General features: G+C 52.6%; 1 protein-coding gene across 1 annotated transcript; it reads left to right on the forward strand.

The window, feature by feature from the left end:
* Nucleotides 1–6,804: 6,804 nt before the first annotated feature.
* Nucleotides 6,805–21,403, forward strand: Etv4 (ETS variant 4). Its single transcript, XM_026790176.1, has 13 exons — nt 6,805–6,855; nt 7,017–7,127; nt 7,310–7,406; nt 7,632–7,679; nt 13,921–13,974; nt 15,543–15,669; nt 16,836–17,000; nt 17,210–17,478; nt 19,289–19,363; nt 19,479–19,547; nt 19,735–19,907; nt 20,161–20,262; nt 20,615–21,403. Exons 2-13 carry the CDS (start codon nt 7,068–7,070, stop codon nt 20,837–20,839), a joined length of 1,464 nt encoding a protein of 487 aa, XP_026645977.1. The 5' UTR covers nt 6,805–6,855; nt 7,017–7,067; the 3' UTR covers nt 20,840–21,403.
* Nucleotides 21,404–22,949: the final 1,546 nt, after the last annotated feature.

Genomic DNA, 22,949 nt, shown 5'->3' on the forward strand with positions numbered 1-22,949 from the left:
ATATTTATTTAACTTTATTTTATGTTTATGTGCATTTGGTATGAGGGTGTCAGATTCCCTGGAACTGGAGTTACAGACAGTTGTGAGCTGCCATGTGGGTGCGGAAAATTGAACCCCGGTCCTCTGGGAGAGCAGCCAGTGCTCTTAACCACTGAGCCATCTCTCTAGCCCCACAAATATTTTTTATTAACCAAAAACAAGGACACACACCCCACTATTCCCTCCAAAAATAATTTCCAGGAACGGCCCCCAGGTTTAGCCAGCCTGGCATTCCCTAGCCCTGCCTTAGCGGCTGAGCTCAGAGTTGTCCATTATTTCTGACAAGAACAAATATAGACACTCTCAAGGAGCTGAGGAGAGACTAAGTGGAATAAACGATGCTTAATCTGCAAAGAGAGAAACTGCCTTCCCTCAGCAGAGCCCCGCCCAGCAGGAGCCGTGGCCCCTAATAATTCAAGTCCACACGTAATTAAAAAGGGGATCATCCTGCTCTCTGGCCAACTGGCTCCAATTCCATCCTGATCCTTCAGACGGCTAGCATCTGCCCTTTTGTCTCTCTCCCACCAAAAGAGAAAATAACCGAAAACAAAAGCCGTCTGTCCTGCAGTCTTCTGGGAGGGCTCCTGTGTGAGAGGCTGTTCTAGAAACAGAGAGGTGGAAATCTAAATGGACAGGGGGAGACAGGAGAGCCAAAAATAAACCGAGCTTTGCATGTTCAAGGGAGTCCTGAGCTGCTGCAGGCAGCGAATGTGGAAAGCTGGAGTCACCAGCACCTTCTAAAAATAGAAATTGCTTTCCTCTGGCCACCACTGGCCTCCAGCCTCAGGCTCTAGCTCAGGCTTTCCTCTTGACACAGTGTTTCAAAGAAAAGGAGTGCAGCCCGCTTTGTTCAAAAGTATTCAAATGGAACCAGTGGGATTGTGCAGCTGGTGGAGGCACTTGCTGGCCCAGCCTGCCCACCTGCGTTTGATCCTCACCCACGTGGTGGAGGGAAGGAGAGCCTGTGGATTGTCCCCTGTCATCCACATGCGTGTCACAGCGTGCAGGCGCCTCCAGATAAATAAAAGTGTGATGAACAATGTTAAAACGTTAAAATGTGGGGTACTGTAGATGACTCAGGGAGTGAAATCTGCACTGCACAGGTATGGGGAAGAGGATTCGGAGCCACACTACTCGCGGACACGGACGTGCCAGGTGGGCATGGCAGCCCATAATCCCGTGTGAAGGAGGTGACGGCAGGCAGGGAATCCCCTGGACAAGCTGGCTCCACTAGCCAAGCTGGCAAGCTCCAAGTTCAGCCAGAGACTCGGCTTCAGCACATGAGATGGAGAGTGAGCGAGGAAGATACTTGTCTCAGCTTTAGACCTTCACATATGCAGACACACGTATGCACAGGCACCCATACACACATGCACGTACACACACAAACACACGAAAGGAAAAAGGGAGAAAAATTAAAAATATTGTTCCTTCTCTCTCTCTCTCTCTCTCTCTCTCTCTCTCTCTCTCTCTCTCTCTCTCTCGTGTGTGTGTGTGTGTGTGTGTGTGCCTGTGTGCTCGTGGATGCCCACATATGGAGATCAAAGGACTTCTTAAAGGAGCTGGTTCTCTTTCAGCCATGTGGGTCTTAAGGATCAAGCTCAAGTCACCAGGCTTGGCAGCAGACACATCTACCTACCAAGCTATCTCACCCAGGTACCTGCTAGATTTACAAGTAGGAGTTATTGGTCCCCAAACTTTAACCCCCATTCCTGCGGAGCCCTCAGGTCAGGTCAGACCCTCCTTGGGACTGGCTCAGTCCCACAGACGTCCTGTGCTCTTTACTCCACACCTGGGAGTGCTGCAGTTGTTCCACACAGGCTGGAGCATCTCAGGGATCCACATCTGACCACTGACTGCAGAGGAAACTCCTCGGGAGTCATTGGGCTCTTCCTGGTTTCATGGAGGCTCTTGTGGACACTAAACCCCACATCACCCGTGGGACAGTGTCCTCATCTCCATCCAGTACTTTTGTTCTGGGACTGCTGGCCTCCACCAGGGAGCCCAGCACATGGGGCAAGATTGTTCTCATCCCTCTCCTCTGGGCCCATGATCTCTTCTGCTGTCTGGAGAGCCCTTGTTCAGTGGAGTCTCAAGAGGGTTCTGCCAGGTGGAGTGCACACCTGTGATCTCCACACTCAGATGGAGTAAAAGGATCGGGATGCTCCACCCTGAGCTTGGGGTCTGCCTGGAGTGACACGAGACAGGGGGCAGGAGATGGGGGACACTCAGGCTAGTGGAAGGTGAACCTGAACAGGGGAAGCAGCTTTTCCACCCTCCTCTAAGCAGGCTCTGCCGTAGCAGGGCATTCTCGCTCAGCGTTTGGTAATGTGAAGATTCGGGGATAAAAGACACAGGGGCCATGCTTCTAACCTGAAGAGCAGGGATGGGCCATTACAGATCCACTCTGTGGTGACCCTGATAAAAGCCGTAGACTCTCTCTGCAGCAAGATGAGCAGACACAGACTGACGCAGGCAATTAGTTTCCTGAGGCACACTTTCCGTTTATGGCATGGAGGAGGGTCTGGCGCTCCTGCAGTTGGAAGGAGGCAAAGAGAAATTGGGCCAGTGAGAAAGGGACAAAAGGAAGTCCAAGAGTGACACGGTTTGGTGGTTTGGTTTGGTCGCTTTGTTTCCGTGACTCCGACCCATCACCAGCTCATGGGAAGGTTCTAACACAGCCCCCACCCCAGGTTCTGCTCTCTGGTTCATTCTCCCGGGAGAAAGCCTCTCAGCCTGGCAGATGCCAAAGGGATCTCAGTCTCATCCATGGGCCTTAAGACTACTGTAGTCCCCTTGCATTATCCTCTGAGTTCTCCCTTAACGTGCCTGGAACTCTGCTTTCCGAGGTCCTGCTGAAGCCAAGCCTAAAGACATCTCTGCCCCTGCAGTCAGTCTGTACGGGTTACCCACAGCATGCATGGCTCCAGCTAACACAACATCAAGGACCCAAACCAGCCCCCGCCATTCATTTCCCCAAAGCCTATGTGGGCCAAATGTGCTCTTGCTCACCTGTAATGCCAGCACCCCAGGAAGACAAGACAGAGGATCATAAATTTAAGATCAGTCTGGGCGACCTAGAATCTGACCCGGTTTTGAAAGTCATAAGTAGGCAGAGGCAGGAGGATCAACAGTTTGAGGCCATCCTAGCTACACAGGGAGTTCTGTGTTGGGATGAGTCATATGAGACTCTGTCTCAAAAAGGGGAAAGGAGGAAAAGAAGGGGGGGAGGGAGGAGGAGGGGAAGAAGGAAACCAGTCAACCAGCCAGCCACAACAAAACACAGACTGGAGAGATGGCTCATCAGTTTATAGCACTTGCTGCTCTCCCGGAGGACCTGAGTTCTGTCCCCAGCACCCACACCAGATGGCTCAAAACTGCCTGTTAGCTTCAGGAGATCCAGTGCCTCTGGCCTTTGTAGGCACCCACACATACCTACACACACACATAAATAAAAGTAAAATTAAAAATAAGTAAATAAACCGGGTGGTAGTGGTGTGTACGCCTTTAATCCCAGCACTCGGGAGGCAGAGGCAGGCGGATCTCTGTGAGTTGGAGGCCTGGTCCACAGAGTAAGTTCCAGAACAGCTAGGGCTGTTACACAGAGAAACCTTGTCTTGAAAAAACATAAATAAATACTTAAGAAAAGCGTTATAAAAGCTATGTGGGGAAGATCCACCTCTCTGATGGCTCCAGAGCCAGCGTGTGGTTGCACTCAGGCACCTTAAACAGCTTTCTTCCTTCCCACGCCTGTGCTCTGGGTCTCCGGTCTCCACAACTCCCGCAGCAAACTATGGGCTGCCTTTGTATGAAAATGTACGCCTCTAAAGTCTGCGTAAACTCCTAGGAAACAGGTTAGAGTTCAGTCCCCCATCTGCTGGAGATTGAGTATTTACCTGCCCAGCCTCTCATGGAGGTATACTGGAGGAATCAGGAAGCATGTTGTATCACAGAGGAGCTGCGGGCATCCTGCATCTGAGTGGTGGCGGTATAGGTCAGACTTGGCAATGTCCTCCAAGCGGCCTCGTGTGCTTCCTTAAAGTCAGTCTTTGAGGTATCCTCCGTCTGTGCATGGGGGACCTTGGGGTTAGTGTGCCCACTTGAAAGGCCTCCATTGTCACCTCTTGTACAATGAGGTGAGGACAGCAGGTGGCAGGAACTGGTGCAGAGCATGCACACAAGGCTGGCTCTGTCAATGTCACTTAACCCACAACGAGAGCCCCACTTCACACACACACACACACACACACACACACACACACACACACACACACACACACACCGTCTCTTCTTCCTCAACTACCTCCGGCCCCACTGGAGAGGAGGCCCCAGCGTTTCCTTTGGACATGTCACTGCGCTTAACCTGAATGCTCAGAGGCCCAGGCAAGTGTGGCAGCTACAGCTGTGGTTTGTTCTCTCACTGGGTCTGCAGGCTGAGCCAGAGACAGGGAGGAAGGCTCCTTTGGTCTTTGCCAGGCCTGGGGAGGGTGAGGATAGTAGGGGGGCGGGATATTGAGTAGCCAGGGTCATCCAGAGAAATGAAGGGACTCAGAACCAGACAGGCAGCCCTGGACAGGCCCTGACTGGAGCACTCAGTGCTCACTCAGGGACCCAACTGAACCTTCGTGGAGACCACATCAGAGCTCTCTTCCTAGAACTGCCTGTCTTCCTCCCCCATTTCTCCTGGCCTAGGAACTCAACACCCCGCCCCAAGCTGGGATTTGCTTGGGCTTGTCTCTCCTTCCTTGGGCAGGGTGCCTACAAAACCCCATTACTTTGCTTTTTATTGTAGCTATTTACCTGACAGGCATTTTGTGCTCCTGAGAATGAGTGAGCCTCAAGGAGGTCTTGCAGAGAGATCCTCCTCTGGTCCCTGTGCATACATGGGGATTTCTGGAACCGGAAATAGAAGGAAAGGTACCTCACCAAGGATAGGGGCTGACCCGAGCTCTCATGAAAGAAAGGCTTCCTGGAGGAGAGGGCACCAGGTTTGAGCGTTAAAGAACAGTTTGGCAGATAATGGGGGGGGGGGTGTTTAAGCTGAAGAATGAGCCCTATTCAGGTGCCAGGTAGCCAGTGTTCTTGTCCCAGCTTGGACTCCTTCTGACAGGCTGGAAGAGATTGTGTGTATCATGTCCTACCCAGAACCCTCACTGCCTTACCTGTAAAGTAGGGTGCTGGATGAGATGGATTTTGAAAGCTGCCCCCATGGGCCTGTGGGTCCTTGTGGTGGCAGGCAGAGCAAGCCAGACCCCAGGGGGAGGTGGTCTTTCTCTCAGTTGCTTGCTCGCCACCAAGCACTGGTTCTGACACAGCAGATACTTACTGACTGATGGAGTGAAATTACAAACACTGTGATCAACTTATTGAGCAAAACTGAAACCCATCCTTGCCTTTGGTCAAGTCATGCTTGCCTTCAGATAAAAAGCAAGATGGCAGAGAGAGGGCCATCACCTGTCCTTGAGCCTCTTGTTTTCACAGCAGTGAATGAATGAATGGTCAAGCGGGTCACAGATAAAGCAGCTCTACTACAGATCACAGGCCCTGGAGGAGAAAACTGTATTCACGCCATTTTACATTCACTGAGCACCAAGTGGGCATCCACTGTTTTCCCAGAGCTTACTTCACTTGAAGTGCATGGTCTCACAGGGCTGCAGAGAAGACCGCGATGGATTTGAGACGCTAATGCCCAGCAATTGGCTAGCCGAGTTACCTCGGGTAAGGGACAACATCCCTTTCTTACCTTTCTTCCATTTTCACTTGTAAAATAAAACGGAAACAATAGCTCCGCAGCACCAGGTTATGAGAAGGAAATGAGCACGTGGAGGCAGAGCGCTTCATAAATGCCGGTTATTACGGTTCCTCTGGGCACACAAGTTCGTTTGCTTCCCCCTCCCCCCAGGGCACACAGACGTGTTCACACTCCCACGTAGGCACAAATGCACAGAGGCGTGTGCTAACGCCAGCGGGAGGAGCTCAGGGCTCCTCAGACCCAAAGCCCTCGCCGGAACCGGTAGAGAAGCTGCCCGATCCTCAGCTTCCCTTTTTTTCTCTCAGTTCTTTATGAATGAACTGAGGCCGAAAGGAGTTTATTTTTTTATGAATGGAAGTCCAAGAAGTGAATGAAGCCGAAAGACAGCCCCTACGTTCTGATTGGCCTCCGTGGATGGGAAACTCCGCCCTCGAGCCAGGCAAAGCGAGTCTGCGGATTGGCGGGCGTGCCCGGCCCTGGGGTTTCATTCACAAAAGTCAATGAAACAAAGGGAAACGGGGGGTTGGAGGGGGTGGGGGAGCGAGAACTGAGGCCGAGGCAAAGGAAATGCACCAATCAGCTGCTCCCCTGGGCTCACAACTGTCTGCTGCGCCCGGAAAACAAGCCGGGGCTCTGGGGACCCGGGGCTCAGGCCGCCTCGCTCCGGCCTAGCCCCTCCACCTTAGTTGTGTCATCCCCCGGGCATGCTGAGCATCCCCCGCGGCCCCTGCACAGACGCGCGAGCCTCAGGTGAAGCTGCGGAAGGGGAAGGAAGGGAGAGTGTCTGCGATTCCCCGCTTCATCTCCCACACACCACACTCTCGGTTCGGCGCCCGCTTCCGCACATTCCGGGGCGGGAGTGGGAGGCGTCGGGATTCAGGGCTGGAGGGGGTGCCTGAGTTATGGGCGTGCGAATGGTGTGCGCCTTGCCGCGCGCGCGCACACACACACACACATACACACACGCACACTCACACGCGCGCACACACACGTCTTATGTAACCCAGCCCGGGCTGAGCAGGGCTGCAGAAAGCAGACACGCCGACCCCAGCTCGCGGGAGCAGGTGGGACCTCCTTTGGCGGGAGGGGAGTGGCGGTGGCGGCGGTCGACGGCGCAGGTCCCAGCGAGTCGGAGAAGTTTCACTGTCCGACCCGAAGCCTCGCGATCGCCCCCTCCCCCCGCAGCGCTCCGGGGACCGTGTACGAACTGCCTCCCCCCTCCCAGGTCTCTGCCTCCGCGCGGGGGCCCGGCCGTGTGGCCGGAGGGAGCGGCCGGATGGAGCGGAGGATGAAAGGCGGATACTTGGACCAGCGAGTGCCCTACACCTTCTGCAGCGTGAGCGCCGCGCCGGCCTCCACGCCCGCCCCCGCCCCGCACCCCGCCCCTACTGCCCCACAGTCCCCTCCCGGGGGGTCTCAGTGGGGTCCAGGGCGGCCTAACCCCGAGCCGCCCCGGGACCCCACCCCCAAGTTAGACTCCTTAGGGTGATTCGGGGGCATTCTCCCCCCTCCTTCCAGCAGAAATCTCCCGGAAATGGGAGCTTGGGCGAAGCGCTGATGGACCCGCAGGGGAAGCTCATGGACCCGGGCTCCCTACCGCCTTCCGACTCCGAAGGTAAAGAACCAGACTAACTGCGACTCCTCTCCTCAACCCACATACATCCCAAAGCCCTCTCCTGGACCTCCCCAACCCACGTTACTCTAAAAGTCAAACCACCTAGAGTACTTTGATCATTCTTCTCCGTCCCTTATCCCCAGTGGGGCGGCTGTAACCCGGGCTTGCCAGATCTCTCCCCATATCCTCTCCACCTCGTCACCAATTCCAATATTCACCCGTCAGATCTCTTCCAGGATCTCAGTCACTTCCAAGAGACGTGGCTCGCTGAAGGTGAGTAGTTTTGTTGTCTCCCTAAAATCAGAAATGGGGCGTGGGGGGGTCTTCTCTGTCTCAGGGGGTCCTTCAGCTCTCCTCCCCCAGTCCCTAACCACTTCACTCTTCCCAGTGCCTAGTATGGACACTTATTTCGATATTTATTTTCTCACCCTGAGCCAGGCTTGTATAACTAGGCCTGGGGATGAATCAGACTATTGTGTGGGGTATTTGCTTATTTGAATGGAACTTGGCCCCAGGCCCGTTTTTATCCTGGTTGAAAATTTCATTTGCAAAGTTTGTTTGGCAGGAGGCTCCATGCCTAGGTGTAGTGTTGGGGTGTTGAGATGTTGAAAGAGAGTGGAGAGGAACAGGCGAATTAAGGGGTAATTTGTTACCTATCTTCTGAAGTTGCTGGAACATTGGCTTTTACTGCCTTCCTTTCGCTTCTTCCTGACTCCAAGGACCAATTTATTGCCCAAGCCAAAATAACAACAAAAGTTTCAATAATTCTTTTCTTGGCACTTTGGCAAAGAAGACTCAGGGCTGCCTCCCCAAATAGCCTTGATTATAATTCCAGTGGCAACTGGCCCTCCCTCTATCCCTCCTGAATACCTCCACCCCCAGGCAAATGCTCCCCTTCCTGTATGTTGGTGGGTTGGTTGTGCGGTGGCCAGGCTCGGTCAGTGTCAGTGCCCCAGCCTGGGCAGGGTGGGGCAATATGTCCTAGCTGGGTCCTAGTTGGTGTGTTTTGGTGAGGTTATTTAACCCAAGGGTGTCTCTGGCAGAGCTGCCAGGAGAAAGAGGCATGGTGACTTACAGTCCCGAGATTCAGGAAGGGTTAATATGCCCACCCATCTTAGCTAACACTCCCTTTATATCAATACTCTGAAAACCAAGAAACCAGAAGTGAGCTATTTCTTGAGGTCTTTTCTCTTCCTGTGGGCTTCCTTTCTTTCACTCTGGGTACCTTTCTTTCGGAATTTACAAACTCAGATCCACCTCTCCCAGGATTATCTATAGGAACGCTTAGCTGAGAAGAATGTCTTGGCCACCACCTCAAACATTTATTATTATTATTATTGTTGTTGTTGTTGTTGTTATTAATTGCAGAATGACTGTTTAGCATGGAATTCATCCTCCAAAACTGTGGAATGGGAAGGTGGGTGGTTCTGAGGTATCAAGTGTATCTCCCTCACCTGAATACGCAGCTCCTAGTTACATGAAGAGCTTTGTTGGGTGGGCTTATCCCCACTCCATGTTCTGGAGGTGAAGAACTCAGGGTTTCCATGAGCTCTTAAAGACCTCCTTTCTTACCCCTGGTTTCTGATTTTGGTCTGGCTCTCTGGGTTCCCTTCCCTGCCCATCAGCTGAGGGTTCCCACAGTGGTCAGCGCTCAGACTGTGAGTTAGCTCAGGGTGGCATTTTGGCAGTACTTGGTCTGTTTGGATGACAAGGGATGGAAAATGCTCTCTTCACCCAACCTTGGAAGCTCCTCCCCTTGGTGGTGGGGTCTAGTGATAGTCTATGTGTGTGTCTGTGTGTGCTAGTGTGACAGCAAGTGGGTGTGCACTTGCATGTGCGCACGCGTGCATGTGTGTGTTACATACCGCTGCCTTGGGAGTCCCTGTACATTTAAATCCAGTGGGTGTGGAGGTGGGGGTGGGGAATGCAAGGTGGGGGGGGGGCTGGGATCTCCTTGGTTCCCTCTCCTTCCTCCTGAGGGAGCAGCTCAGGTTCCCAGCTGGCAATGGATGGCCAGGCCTGAGGGGGGGATGCTGAGGCCACTTGCTCCTCACTCTCTCTGCGGAGACAGATGCAGCTGCCGGGGTCCTGTCCCCCTGCACCGTCCCAACATCACCCCCATCTCCTCTCCTGCCTCTTCCCACCAGGTCAGTGCCCCCCATAGTCCACAGGGGTGATAGGGAGGGATGTCTTTGGAAACTTGCCAATGGTGGGGGACATCAGGAGGAATGGGGCCCAGATGCTCCCCTCTCTCAGCTTGGTTTCTTCCTAAAGCCTCAATTTGGAGAATTCTTATAGTGTGGGTGGGGCGGTGAAGATTTGGGGGTGGTGATGACCAGGCTGGACCCAAGCAGGGATAGAGAGAAAAGTGAACATGGCTTCCGGAATCTCGGCTGCTGGCTGGGCTTTTGGGGTGAGTGTGATGAGAGTCTCCTGAGGCAGCATACCCACCTTTGGGGTCAGGATTTTTCTGGGTAGAAGTATTAAGGGAGCCGAGGAGGGTCATCTGGTTTCTGGGTGCCTGTGATTTGTTGCAATGCCGGGAAAAGGATCAAGCTGCCACGGAGAAACCCAGGCTTAGGCAGACTGCGCCAAGATGTGGTTGGTTATGTAAAAGATTTGTGGATCTGATGGAGGGTCCCTTTGTGGAACTGTCAGGAGCCTTCAAGAACCATTAGGGACAATGACTCTGTGGTCTCTTTGGTCGTTAGAAACACTGACTAAGCTACGTATGCCCTTTGTATGAAGTTTGGGGGGGGCAGTCTGTGAATTCCCAGAAGACTTATGGATAGATTTGGGGGTCCTTGACATTGCTATTATGCGTGTAAAATTGCTGGGGTTGCATCATATATGGTGATAATCTGGATTTTTCTAGGATGAGGATGGTTTATAGCTTTTATCAGAATTTTAAGGGATGGATCTGGGCTCATCCTTCTATAAGTATTACTGCAACCAGACACTCCTCCAAGGGTGATCCTCCCCTGGCCCTTTGGCCTCCTTAAATATAGAGACCAAAGAGAGACCCCATGTGTGGAAGCAAAGCATAGAGGACGCTTTCACCCACATATTTTCTCAGAGTGAAGTGCAAGGAATTGGGGTGAAAGTATATGCATGCACCCTGGTGTCTGGGGTGGGAAGTCTGCTGGGGGGGGGTTAGTCCTCAGCTCTCTCCCTAGTCTTTCCTAGTTCAATGCCTCCTCCATCTTTCTATTTCCTCCCCTTCCAGGCTCCTAGAGTGGCATGTCCCCTCCACAGACAGAAAACTGGTTCCTTCCAAGATAGAGACTCTCAGGGTGGGGGCAGGGTGCGGGTAAAACACACACACACACGGCCAAGAGTGACACAGAAGCTCTGGAGAAGCTACCATTCACTCTTATGAGGAACTGTCCCACGCCCAGAGGATGGCATCCCTTTGTGGGATACGCGGGAGCTAGCTAGCTTGTGATAGGCTTCCCTGCATAGCTGGTGGAGGTTCCCATTTCTCCTGGAGCCCATCCTTGGGTACCCCTGGCTCCTGTTGGGGGGAACAGTCCCTGAATATATTCTCTCTCCCCACCTAGTGGTCCCCTTCCTAGTGCCATGGGAGCTAGGGGCAGACTCCGGCACACTAGCTCGGCAGCCAAAACATAGCCAAGTCAACAAATAGAATGGTGCATGTTCAGGACCAAACATGGTAATTAAAATTTCTTCTGCTCTCCAGGAACGCAAGGCTCTGTTTCCGTTCCTATTTCTATCCCGGTTGATAGTCTCTGGGTGACTGTTGTACCCCTTTGGGAGACGGCCAATATTGGGAGAGCTGAGCAGGAAGTGGGGCTCACTCCCCATTCTGGGAAGAGGATAGCATCACCTCTTTGAGGGTGTAGTCTATGTGCGGAAGAGAGGTCTCTTCTTGGGTTCTGGATAGACTGTCAAGCTTGAGGCAGGAGGAAAGGTCAGATAAATGACCCACAGGGCTCTGTAGCCCAGTGGCGTCAGCAGGAGATGCCCCCAGCCCATTACCTCACTGGAAACTGGTAGTTAATGAGGCCCCAAGAGGGACTCCAGGGTACATCAGCAACCCCCTGCCAAGTTCTGCACCCTTTCCTTGCCCTCGGGACCCTCCTTGCCTAAGTGTGTGTCGGGGGGAACATATCGCTCAGCCTGCTTGCTCCAGGGTGTCTGTCATCCTTGAATGGGCCAGAAAACAGAGCAGGGATGAAGGTGTCCTTTCCTTTGACTAGTGCTTTCCAAATGAGCCAGTCACCAGGACATTTATTGCAAATGTGGACGCCTGGTCCACCTCTGTCTTACAGAATGACTTCCCGGGTTTGAGGACTGGGAACCAGGAGCCAATGCGGATAACAAAGCCGGGTAATTCTTCAGTCAGGCTGACTGGCAGACAGTGTCTGTGGAATTGTAGTTGAGCTTCCAAAAAGTTGGGGATTTGCCTAGGAATTTAGCATCCCATTGATGTATTTGGTCACTTTAGAATTATAGTACGCTGATCTAAGTAAGTTCTTAATTACTGGAGACTTCTGGTTCTTAAACTCCTTCACCCGAGTCTCTAACAAAATAATCATCTAAACCAGACATGGTGCTGCAAAGGCCTGTAGTCACAACCCCTAGAAGCTGAGGCAGGAGGATGGTGAATTTAAATTTAAGGTCAGCCTGAGGTACCTAGTAAGACCTTGTCTCAAAAAGGGGGTGGGGGTAGAGGTTCAAAAGGGCCTTGATTCAACCCCCACCATTGCAATAAGTAAATAAATAAAAATCAATCTATAGCTCTAACCACTTGGAATGTCTGACAGTTGAAGCAAGCATTTGACCACAGCTTGAGCATCCTTGTAAGATGAGCTGTTCCGGTGGTGTGCCAAAGCTGGTGGTAGCTGGTATGTGGGCAGGAGTAGCTGCAGGGTAAGGGGAGATCTGCCTGGCTTAAGCGCTGCCTACTTTCCGAGTCTGTGCTGCTAGCTCCTCCCAGCCTGAGGCTGCTTATTCATAAATAACCATCATATAAAATTCAGTATCTGATCTGAGTAGGACCTTGTTCTGGGTGCTACATCATAGACATCTGAAGACGGCAAAGCCCTTAACTTCCTGGTGAAGAGATGAACATTAATATGTGAACATGCATTAATAAGATGGTTGGGGGGGGGCAGATGCCAACTGAGACAGAAAGCCAAAAGGGACAGTTTTGCTTTGGATGGTCAGAGAAGGTCTCTAATAAGCCTGGGTGGGGCTCATCTATAACCCAAGCATTCTAGCCAGGGTCAGGAAGATGCTGAGCTTTAGGTCAGCCTGGGATACGTAGTGAAATCCAGAACAGAGTAGAGGATCAGTGGAGAAAGGACCCAGCTCAGCAGGACTGAGGGCCAAAGGAGACCCAGGTGCTAGGGCATCCCAACAGCAAGGAGAGGCAGGCCAGAGAGATAGAGGAGGCCAAGGACAAGAGTTCAAATTTCACATTTTAAGCAAGAGAGCAAAGGGATTTGGTTTCTATTGTACAAAGATCACCCTGCCAGCTGTGCGGGCTGCAGGGTCTGAAGTTGGTGAGCAAGGGGACACACAGGGTCCTGCGGCCAAGATCTGCACCTGTGTGCTCACACGGGATTGGGTGTAGAGTGTTCCCTACCCCTCGACTTACAGGCCTCACCGGCCACTCGGAAGTCTCGGTCTTTTATCTTGCAATTTCGACATTGTCCAGTGTGAGAGCAGTCTCCAGGGAGTGACAGTCCAGTCTCCTTGGTCACGAGTTCCATTGTCCTGTTTCAGACCCACCATTATCCTAGACAATCAGGAAGTTCTTCTTTGTGTCCCTTCTTCTTTCTGCTGTAATTCTTCCCCCACCCCCCTTTGATAGAGAGGCAAAAATAAACAAAAGCCATGGAGTTCATCGAGGTACCCTTTGGGACAGAGATGCTCGCCCGCTGGAGAATGCTCCCCAGACCTCCTCTCCTTTGCGACACATCAATGAAGAGACGGTGTCTCTGACTTCCTCCTATTTTTACTCCCTTTCCCATCTCTGCAGCTGCTCTCTCTCCTCCATTCCCTTTCCTAGGCTCTAGAACTCTGGTGTGTCTCCAAAGCACCTGGGAAATTATTTGAAGCGCAGACTCCAGGGCCTCTTCCAAATTCAGAATTTCCTCCTCTGATTCCAGGTCCACAGGATCCCACAGTTTGTGACTCCTGCCCACCCCTGAGGGCAGTCTGCTGGGAGCCCTGACAAAGCCTTGTAAACTTTGAAGGGCAGGTCCATTTGCACTTCAGAAAAATGAAGGAAACCAGGGACAAAACACCTAGGCATCCCCTAGTTCCTTTGGTTTCCTCCCCGCCCCCTTTAACTCTCCCGTGGTGGGTCACGCAACTGGAGCTGGGGGCGGGGGATAACAGGTTTGGGGGCAGAGTCACCCTAGTTTAAGGAAAGTGTGACTGCTTCAGGGCTGGAGCGCATCTTCAGGGTGGCAGCAAGGGTGTCTTCCTTGGGCTCCACTTTGTAGGGTCACAGCCCAGATTCACCTCTGGCTTCTCTCTGCAGCTCAGGTGCCAGACGACGATGAGCAGTTTGTTCCTGATTTCCACTCAGAAACCTGTGAGTAGTGAGCGCTGGGTACAGGGGTGGGGGATGAGGACCAGCAAAGGACAGGAAGTGAGTCATGGGGACCGACCAAGAGTCACCCAGAGGAGAGCAATTTGCTCTCACCTAGAGACAGGGTGAAGGCCGGGGTTCCCCATCCTGGCATATATGGACTCCAAGTCCAATGCAGTGACTGGGCGGTGAAGTCCTTGGTTCCCCCCTGGAGTTGAAGCCGTGTGATTTGGAGCAGATGCTTTCTCTTTCCAGCCAAAGCAAAGGACTTGAGACAGCTCAGCAGAACCCAGCTCTGTTGTTCTGTTAATCTCTTTAGCCCTGGTGATGGTGCCCCAGGAAAGATTTGTCAATGTCTCTGGAGAGTTTTGGGTTGGGTTAAAAATGGGGTGGTCAGTGGCACTGCAAAAATAATCTACAGTGCTCTTGACATCCCCCCAAATCTGACCCTAGTGTCACCGTGTCACTGCTGAGAAATGATGCTTGGCCAGGTACGGTGGCCCACCCCTGTAATCTGGAGGATAGTGAGTCCGAGACCAGTCTGGATACGTAGTGAGGCCTTACCTCAAATGAAAAAGAAAGCTTGGTGTGGTGCTTTTAATCCCAGCACCTGGGAGGCAGAGGCAGGTGGATCTCTGTGAGTTCGAGGCCAGCTTAGTCTACAGAGCGAATTGGAGGACAGTCAGGGGTACATAGAGAAACCCTGTCTTGAGAGAAAAAAACAAAAAAAAAACAAAAAGGAGAAAAGTATGATAAAAGATGTTGGGATATCAGGTACTGCTCTTGGATGCTGTCACCCATGAAATACAGCAGGCACAAGAATGGTAAACAGCAGCCATCAGAACTGCGGTTTCCAGGGCATCTGATGCGACCGCAGGAAACCAGGACATCACTCCCACCAGAGCTCAGCCACAGTGGTGGCTGGACTTTGAGGACCCAGCAGGGGCCCAGAACAGGCCAACTCTCCTGCTTCTCACAGATAATTGGGAGCATGTGTATATTACTCAGCTGACAGGCAAGTGGGCTAACAGCCAAACTCCCTCAAAAAGCCAAAGAATCTTTCTAGCCCCAAACAAGAAAACACGTCCCTCACTTGGAATTTTCCAGGGCACTCAGGCCTAAGGCCCTGTGTCTGATATGCTCACTCTTTGTTTTGTTGTTTATTTGTTTGTTTTTGTTTTGTTTTTCAAGACAGGGTTTCTCTGTAGCTTTGGAGCCTGTCCTGGAACTCACTCAGTAGACCAGGCTGGTCTCAAACTCACAAAGATCCGCCTGTCTCTGCCTTCCAAGTGCTGGGATTAAAGACCTGCACCACCACCGCCCAGTTTAATATGCTCACTTTCATGAAGGTGTTTCCTTGGCTGGGAGTGTGAGTGTCGAGCTCTTAGATGGTTCTCCTGGTTAATACCAGACATCAGCCAGGATGTTCCGAAAGCATCCAACTTCAGTGTTCAGGGAATGAGAGCAGGAAGGGAGGACACCGGACCTAGCCAGTCCTCAGAAAGCCAGGGTGTCAGAAAGCCTCGATGTGACACTCTGACTTTGCTCTGTCCTACTGTCCTGCCCCACAGTAGCCTTCCACAGCCCCACCACCAGGATCAAGAAGGAGCCCCAGAGTCCCCGCACAGAACCGGCCCTGTCCTGCAGCAGGAAGCCGTCACTCCCCTACCACCATGGAGAGCAGTGCCTTTACTCCAGGTGAGCGCTGGCCCAGGAGGGGGTGGTGAAGTCTGGGGCAAGGTGTCAGGAGGTCATGGCTTCAGTTGAGGACTCGGGGGTGGGGGGGATTGGGGGGGGAGCAGTGGCAGCCCTGAATAAGGCAGCAGTAGAGAGAGATGGTTGGACAACAGGGGTTTCCTACTCTGTAGGTAGCCCTAGCAGGATTCCTGAGTATTAGCAGGAGGAACCGCACAGTGGACAGATGGTCCCAGGTATGCCGAGGCCTGAGCACAGTAAATCTCTACCTGGAGGCCATGTCCTACCCAAACCGGTAGCTCTCGGCTTTAGAGATTGTTGTCAAGCCAAGAGGCTCAGTTTGAGGATTTAAAAAAAAAATGAATGATGACATGTACTTGAGACAGGGGGACTGTGGGTTTGAGCTCAGCCTTAGCTCCATAGAAAAGGCCAGGTCAAGCTGAGCTACAAAGCAAGATGAAAAAAGAATTTGCATGGGGACAGGGAGGGTCGTTAAGTTGGTAGAATGCCCACCTAGTGTGCACAAAGTCCTGATTTGAATGTCAGCACCACGTAAACCTGGCGGCTGAGGATGTGCCTGCAATCTCAGCAGTTGTCGCAGAGAAACAGGAGAGTCAAGTTGGAGGTCATTGTTGGCTATGCATGGAGAGTTTGACGCCACCCTGGGTGGGCTGCGTGAGCCCCTATCTTTTTTTTTTTTTTTTTTTTTTTTTTTTTTTTTTTTTGGTTTTTCGAGACAGGGTTTCTCTGTGGCTTTGGAGCCTGTCCTGGCACTAGCTCTGTAAGACCAGGCTGGTCTCGAACTCACAGAGATCCGCCTGCCTCTGCCTCCCGAGTGCTGGGATTAAAGGCGTGCGCCACCACCGCCCGGCGTGAGCCCCTATCTTAAACAAACCAAACTAAACCCAAAACCTTTCCTAGCACTAGGATGGCAGAGGTTGGCCTGGTCTACAGAGCGAATTCTAGGACAGTCAGAGAGACACAGAGAAACCCTGCCTCAAAATAAATAAATAAATATAAATAATAAATAAATAAATAAATAAATAAATAAAATTTCACCCAGCCCCTCTACTGCTACAGTTGTAGTAATCACTTCCTGGGGGATGAAGGGTAAAAGATGGTTGCCTAGCTTCTCTGTCCCTTCATCCCCATCTCCTCCTCAACTCCAGTGCCTATGACTCCCCCAGACAAATCACCATCAAATCCCCCGCCCCCGGTGCCCCTGGACAGTCGCCCCTGCAGCCCTTTCCCAGGGCAGAACAGCCGCAGAGCCTCCTGAGATCCTCCAACACTTCGCAGTCCCACCCTGGCCACGGGTACCTTGGAGAGCACAGGTAAGGAGGAAATCCACAGTACCAAGGGACCACCCAGGGCTCGCCAGGCAGTCTGGGCTCAATTCCCTAGTTCTCTGACTGACTGGGAGAAGAGGAGAACCAGGGAACCGCTGCCTCATTATCCCTCTAGAGCCATGTCAGCAAGTGACGGGCTCAAGGGAACCTAATGGAAGATTCTCTTTTCTTCCTTCTCTGTCCATTACGTCCAGCTCCGTCTTCCAGCAGCCCCTGGACATGTGCCACTCCTTCACATCTCCTCAGGGAGGGGGCCGGGAACCTCTCCCAGCCCCCTACCAGCACCAGCTGTCGGAGCCCTGCCCGCCCTACCCCCAGCAGAGCTTCAAGCAGGAATACCATGACCCCCTGTATGAACAGGCTGGCCAGCCGGCTGCAAGCCAGGGTGGGGTCACTGGGCACAGGTACCCAGGGGCGGGGGTGGTGATCAAACAGGAGCGCACAGACTTCGCCTATGATTCAGGTAAGAGATTCTTGGGGGGACTGGAAGCGTCTCTGGGATCGCCAGGAGGGGTGGGCAGGTACTACTTACTGTGAGCAGTTAAAGCAAAGGTCCCTAGAAGGTTTGTGCCTTCTCATAGTCCATACATCAGTAGTTCATAATCCAACCCATGCACATATTCATATTTTTTCACATATTCTAAAGAATGATCCCTTTCTAGACAGCCAACAGTCAGATAAAATGATAGGATATATAGACCTTTGCCCTATAGCTTTTGACAATAAGAAAAGTTGGGCCTTTACTTCTGTTTGTGGTTTGGGGGGTTTAACTAACCCACTAAGACCAGAGTGCTGTGCCCGAAACACGACTATGCAGTTGGAGGATACAAAACAGATTTATCATTAGCCCTTGTCTCCACGGTGGTTTAAAAGTATGAAGGGAGGTGGACATGTGCATTCATGCAAACCAAGCCCTTGGGAAGTGAAGGCAGGAAGATCACCAGCATCAAGGCTAGCTTGGACTAGAGCTGTGGTTGTTCATTCCTATTAATGCCAGCATTCAGGAGACAACGACAGGTGGATGGCTACGAGTTCCAGCCTGAGCTACATAATGAATTTCAGGCCAGTCTGGGCAACAGAGTGAGACCTTGTCTCAAAGTAAACAGATGGGAAAGGAAGGGAAAGGAGGGGAGAGGAGGAGGGTGACAGAGAGAGGAAGCAGGGAGAGAGGACAGTTGCTGCAGAGCTGTCTGAGAATTGTAGAATTTTTCTTTTCCTGGTGCCCAGAGTATTTCTGGGTCAGGGGCTGAACCACAAACCCCTAGCCGCTCCAGGAAGAACGCGTTAGTTGCTTCCCTTCCTCAGCCCCTGGCTGTAACCCCGAGCCTGATGAAGTGGCTGGAAGAGGGACGGTCTGAGTTGCTGACCTTCAAAGGCTGCAGACTGGAGGGGGGGGGGGGGGATCGTGTTACTTGCCCTTGAACTCCTGCCCCTCCTCCCTCCACTTTCCTGAATGGAGTCAGGAATTCCATTCACAAAATGGAGGCATGAATGAACCCTCCCTCCTGCCTCCTCCCCCGGAGGTGTCGGGTGTCAGCGGCTCTTTCATAGGTGGGAGTGGAGGGGGCGGGAAAGGGTTGGAACTTGAAGCGTGGCTTCACACAGTCGCCTTCCCTAAGTGGACCTGGGAGGTTTCAGTTCTGTGCCGTGGCGCACAGTAGAATGCGCTTAGACCCGAAAAAACAAAGCAAAACAAAACAGTCCAGTGCCCACTGCCTCTTCCTGAGATGTAGCATCTCCCGCCTCCACCCCTGCCCCCCGCCCCCTCCCCCGGCCCGCGATCCTCTCATTTGTTCACACGCACACACACACACACACACACACACACACACTAGAGAGAGAGAGAAAGAGAGAGGGAGGGGGAAGAGAGGAGGTACTGGCCTTGGAACCTGACCTGCTGGCCGGACGTGTGCCCATTCCGAGGAAGTCTTAGGCGAACGCTTCCCAACCCCCGGAGGTGCATCTCTCACCCCCTCCTTCCCCTGAACTCACAGGAAACAGCTGCTCCCTGGAATCTTGGGCCCGGTGGAACAGGCTGCCAAGCCCCAGCTGCTGCCCCCATGCCCTCGGGCCCCAGCCCTCAAACTGAGGGCCTCCGGCTTCCAGCTCCCCCTGGGTGAACTTGCCCTGGGATTTGGTGGTGGGAAAAGGACAGTCGCTGGACCGCAGGCTTGCGGTGGTGTGAACTTCTTGAATGTGTGCAGGGCTTCATCCTCCCTGCTCCTCGGCTTCCTCAGCCACTTAACCACATCGTCCTTTCCTCCCTCCCCCAGATGTCCCTGGGTGCACATCAATGTACCTCCACCCGGAGGGCTTCTCTGGGCCCTCTCCAGGTGATGGAGTGATGGGTAAGGCCTCCTAGTGGGGGGAGGGATCCTTGCTGTTGGGAGTCTCTTTGGATTCTATGGGGTCTCCAGTCAGTGAACCCTCAGATCTGAGCCAATCTCCAACTTCCTCCACAAGGTTATGGCTACGAGAAATCTCTTCGACCATTCCCAGATGATGTCTGCATTGTCCCTGAAAAATTTGAAGGTCAGAGAAGTGACTGCATAGCGGGACTGGGGTCTTCTCCACCCCTATCACACTGGGTCTCCTAAGAATCACATCTCATTGTTGGGAGTGGTCGGGACACTCAGGAAAGAGTTTGGGAACGCCCCATGGGGAAGGGAAGGGGGTTGGTTAGGAGGCTTGTACCTCACACCTACGTCTACTTTCCTAGGAGACATCAAGCAGGAAGGGGTTGGAGCTTTCCGAGAGGGGCCACCCTACCAGCGCCGGGGTGCCTTGCAACTGTGGCAGTTTCTGGTGGCCCTGCTGGATGACCCAACGAATGCTCATTTCATTGCTTGGACAGGCCGGGGGATGGAGTTTAAACTAATTGAACCTGAAGAGGTGGGTCTTGGGTGTTCCCACCCCTCCTGTGGAGCATCTTAGGAGCCTTTGAGAGGAGAAACGGTGGCACTCGCTGCTGCCGTCATGCTTCATCTGCCTGACCTGGTTCTTGCCAAGCCTGAGTCAGTTGTATGGTAACAAGTCTAGATCATCTCTGCACAAGAATCTCATATGCCCTTTCCGCTCCCACCCCACCCCCCATTTTCCCTCAGAGATGGCATCCCCACCCAAATACTTTGTCTCTTGTCCCCAGGTTGCCAGGCTCTGGGGCATCCAGAAGAACCGGCCAGCCATGAATTACGACAAGCTGAGCCGCTCACTGCGATACTATTATGAGAAAGGCATCATGCAGAAGGTCGGGTTAAGGTCTTAGCGTGGTCGTGAGGAGGGGCTGAGGGAAGGTCATGGGGAGGGGGGGGGAGTGGGAGAGAGAGGGAGAGAAAACAAACATGTTTCTCAGCACATTGGCAGGAACAGAAAATGTAAATCCCAAGGTTCCCCTGTAAAGTCCCTAAACAATACTGAGCGGTCCCTAAGCATGCTGAGATAGAGATGTGTGAACAATACCAGAAGGGAGTGGGCTCCAAGGACCAGTGAGGGAAGCCATGGGGTCCTGATGTTTGGGGACCCATGAGAAGGGCAGGATCCTCCAAATCCCCTACCGAGGCAGGGTATGTATGTCTGGCCTGACAGACCTTTCTCCACAGGTGGCTGGCGAGCGCTATGTGTACAAGTTTGTGTGTGAGCCTGAGGCCCTGTTCTCTCTGGCCTTCCCAGATAATCAGCGTCCAGCTCTGAAGGCCGAGTTTGACCGGCCAGTCAGTGAGGAGGACACAGTCCCTTTGTCCCACTTGGATGAGAGCCCTGCCTACCTCCCAGAACTGGCTGGTCCTGCCCAGCACTACAGCCACAAAGGTGGATATTCTTACTAGGCACCAGTGGCTTCCCATTGCCGGGAGTGGGGCTGCCCAGTGTACATATCAACAGATTTGGTGTTGGGGAAGCCCTCATGCTGACACCCACAGAAGTCTCTGGGGTCATAACTCCAGAGTCTGCAGGAAGGACAGTGGAGGCAGGACAAGTCTAAAGGCAGCAACTCCAGAAGTTCACTGTGGTTCGCCTCTGCCTAGGTCTTACTCGGAGGCGGTTCCCCACTCTGACCACAGAGAAACCCCATTTGTGCTGTTCTGGGGACAGACAAGGGGCTACCTAACTTTATTATGGCAGCAGGGCCAAGGGGGTTCCCTGAACACCCCACTTTTCCCGCTGTGGGAGATGGAAACCTGGGCTCTGGGCTCTGCCCTGAGCTGGGATCCTGTGTTCTTGGTGCTGTGCCCTGGGAGGCAGGAGCAAGTGGGAGGCAGCTGGGGTGGTGTTGGGTGGAGGCAGGGATGAAAGAGGTTCTCCTCCAAGGGGCCCTCTGACTCTCTGCCCTAGGTCTACCCATGCCTAGTTAGTTCCACTTTCACCTCATCTGCCAGACCTTAATAAATGTCTCTGCTTCTCCCATTAGCTGTCTGTCTGTGCTTTGCATCTGTGAGGCAAGGACCTAAGGTTGGAAGAGCTATGGCCATGAAACAAATGACCAGAGTTCCAAGTCTGTCCCAAGACCTTACATGATGACGTGATAACACCCTGTTCCTGGGTTCTAGCTCAGGCCTTCCCTGGCAAATCTGGAGAAGAGCAATTCCCCTCTGGCCATTGGTTTTCCTCTACAAAATGGATTTTGTGAAACTGCTCTTCCCCAGCCCAGGATCACGTGAGGATCCAGAAAGAGAGGGTACTCTAATCCAGATGGCATGGCTGGCCTGTCCCTAGGAACGTCCTCAGGGAGGCACTGGTCTGTGGCTTTATGATCATAGTTGCTCCCATGATCAGGAGACCATGTTTACCCCAACTGCTTATTCTTCCTCCTGTGAGCTGGTTGCTGTTTTTACCAAGGTCAGGGACAAGCACTTAGGATGTGGAAAAGAAGAAAGGTACCCAAGGAGGTGACAGCAGCTTCTGGGGAGGCTCTTTAGAGGGTGGCAATGGCAAGCATTCTCCTAAGACCAGTTCTGGGGTGGCAGAAACCCAACAGAGGGCATGACTGAGGAGCTGTGATAGGCAGGGAGGGACAGAATTTGTATCCAGAGCCAGCTTTCCAGAACTTGGCTCAGTTAAAAAAAAAACTCACTCAATGGAAAGCCAACTGCTACCCACAAATACAAGGCACCACCTTTTCCTAGAAACACTGAAAGTCAGTGTACTGACTGACTCAATTCAGAGCAAGAGACAGAAGAGCAGTTCGGGAGGTGGGGGGGTGACTCTGTGGGTAGGGTGCTTCCTGCCAAGCCTAGTAGTACCTGAGATCTGTCTCCAGCACCCACATGGTGGAGCGAGAGAATGAACTCCCCATGGTTGTCCTTTGGCCTTCACACGCATGCACAGGGTGGCCAAGAAGATTCCAGTTCTGTGCACAAGACCCCCATCTCCTGAGCTCTCAATCTTAGGGAATTCTGGCTTGACAATGAACAAGAGGCAGGAGCCTGGAGAGACGGCTTAGCTGTCGAAAGCCCTGAGGGTTCTTCCAGAGGACCTGGGTTTCATTCTCACAACCATTTGTAACTCCAATCCCAGGGCATCTGATAGCCCTTTCTGGTTTCTGCAGGGACCGGGGACAGCATACAAGTGGTACGTAGACATGTCTGATGCAGGCAAGATACCCATACACATAAAATACTTTAAGCAATATTTTTTTTCCTAAAGAGACAAAACTGACCTGGTGATGTCCACCTGTAAACCCAGCACTTGGGCTGAGGCAGGAGGACCATCTTGAATCCAAAGGTAGCTTGGGTTATAAAGTAAGACCCAGTTTCAAACACACACATTGGGAGAAAGAGGGTATGGAGCTACTGCCCAGTGTTAACAGGCCAGCTCACCCTCCAGATCGCAACAGGAGACTTCTTCCCTTCAAAGTATTCTTGGCCTGTAGTTAAAGAGGCTATTCTGATGGGTACTGTCACAGTGAAAAGTGACCCCAGCTCTCAAGGGGACAAAGTG

Source organism: Microtus ochrogaster, unplaced genomic scaffold (assembly GCF_000317375.1).
Source record: "Microtus ochrogaster isolate Prairie Vole_2 unplaced genomic scaffold, MicOch1.0 UNK44, whole genome shotgun sequence".
NCBI lineage: Eukaryota > Metazoa > Chordata > Mammalia > Rodentia > Cricetidae > Microtus > Microtus ochrogaster.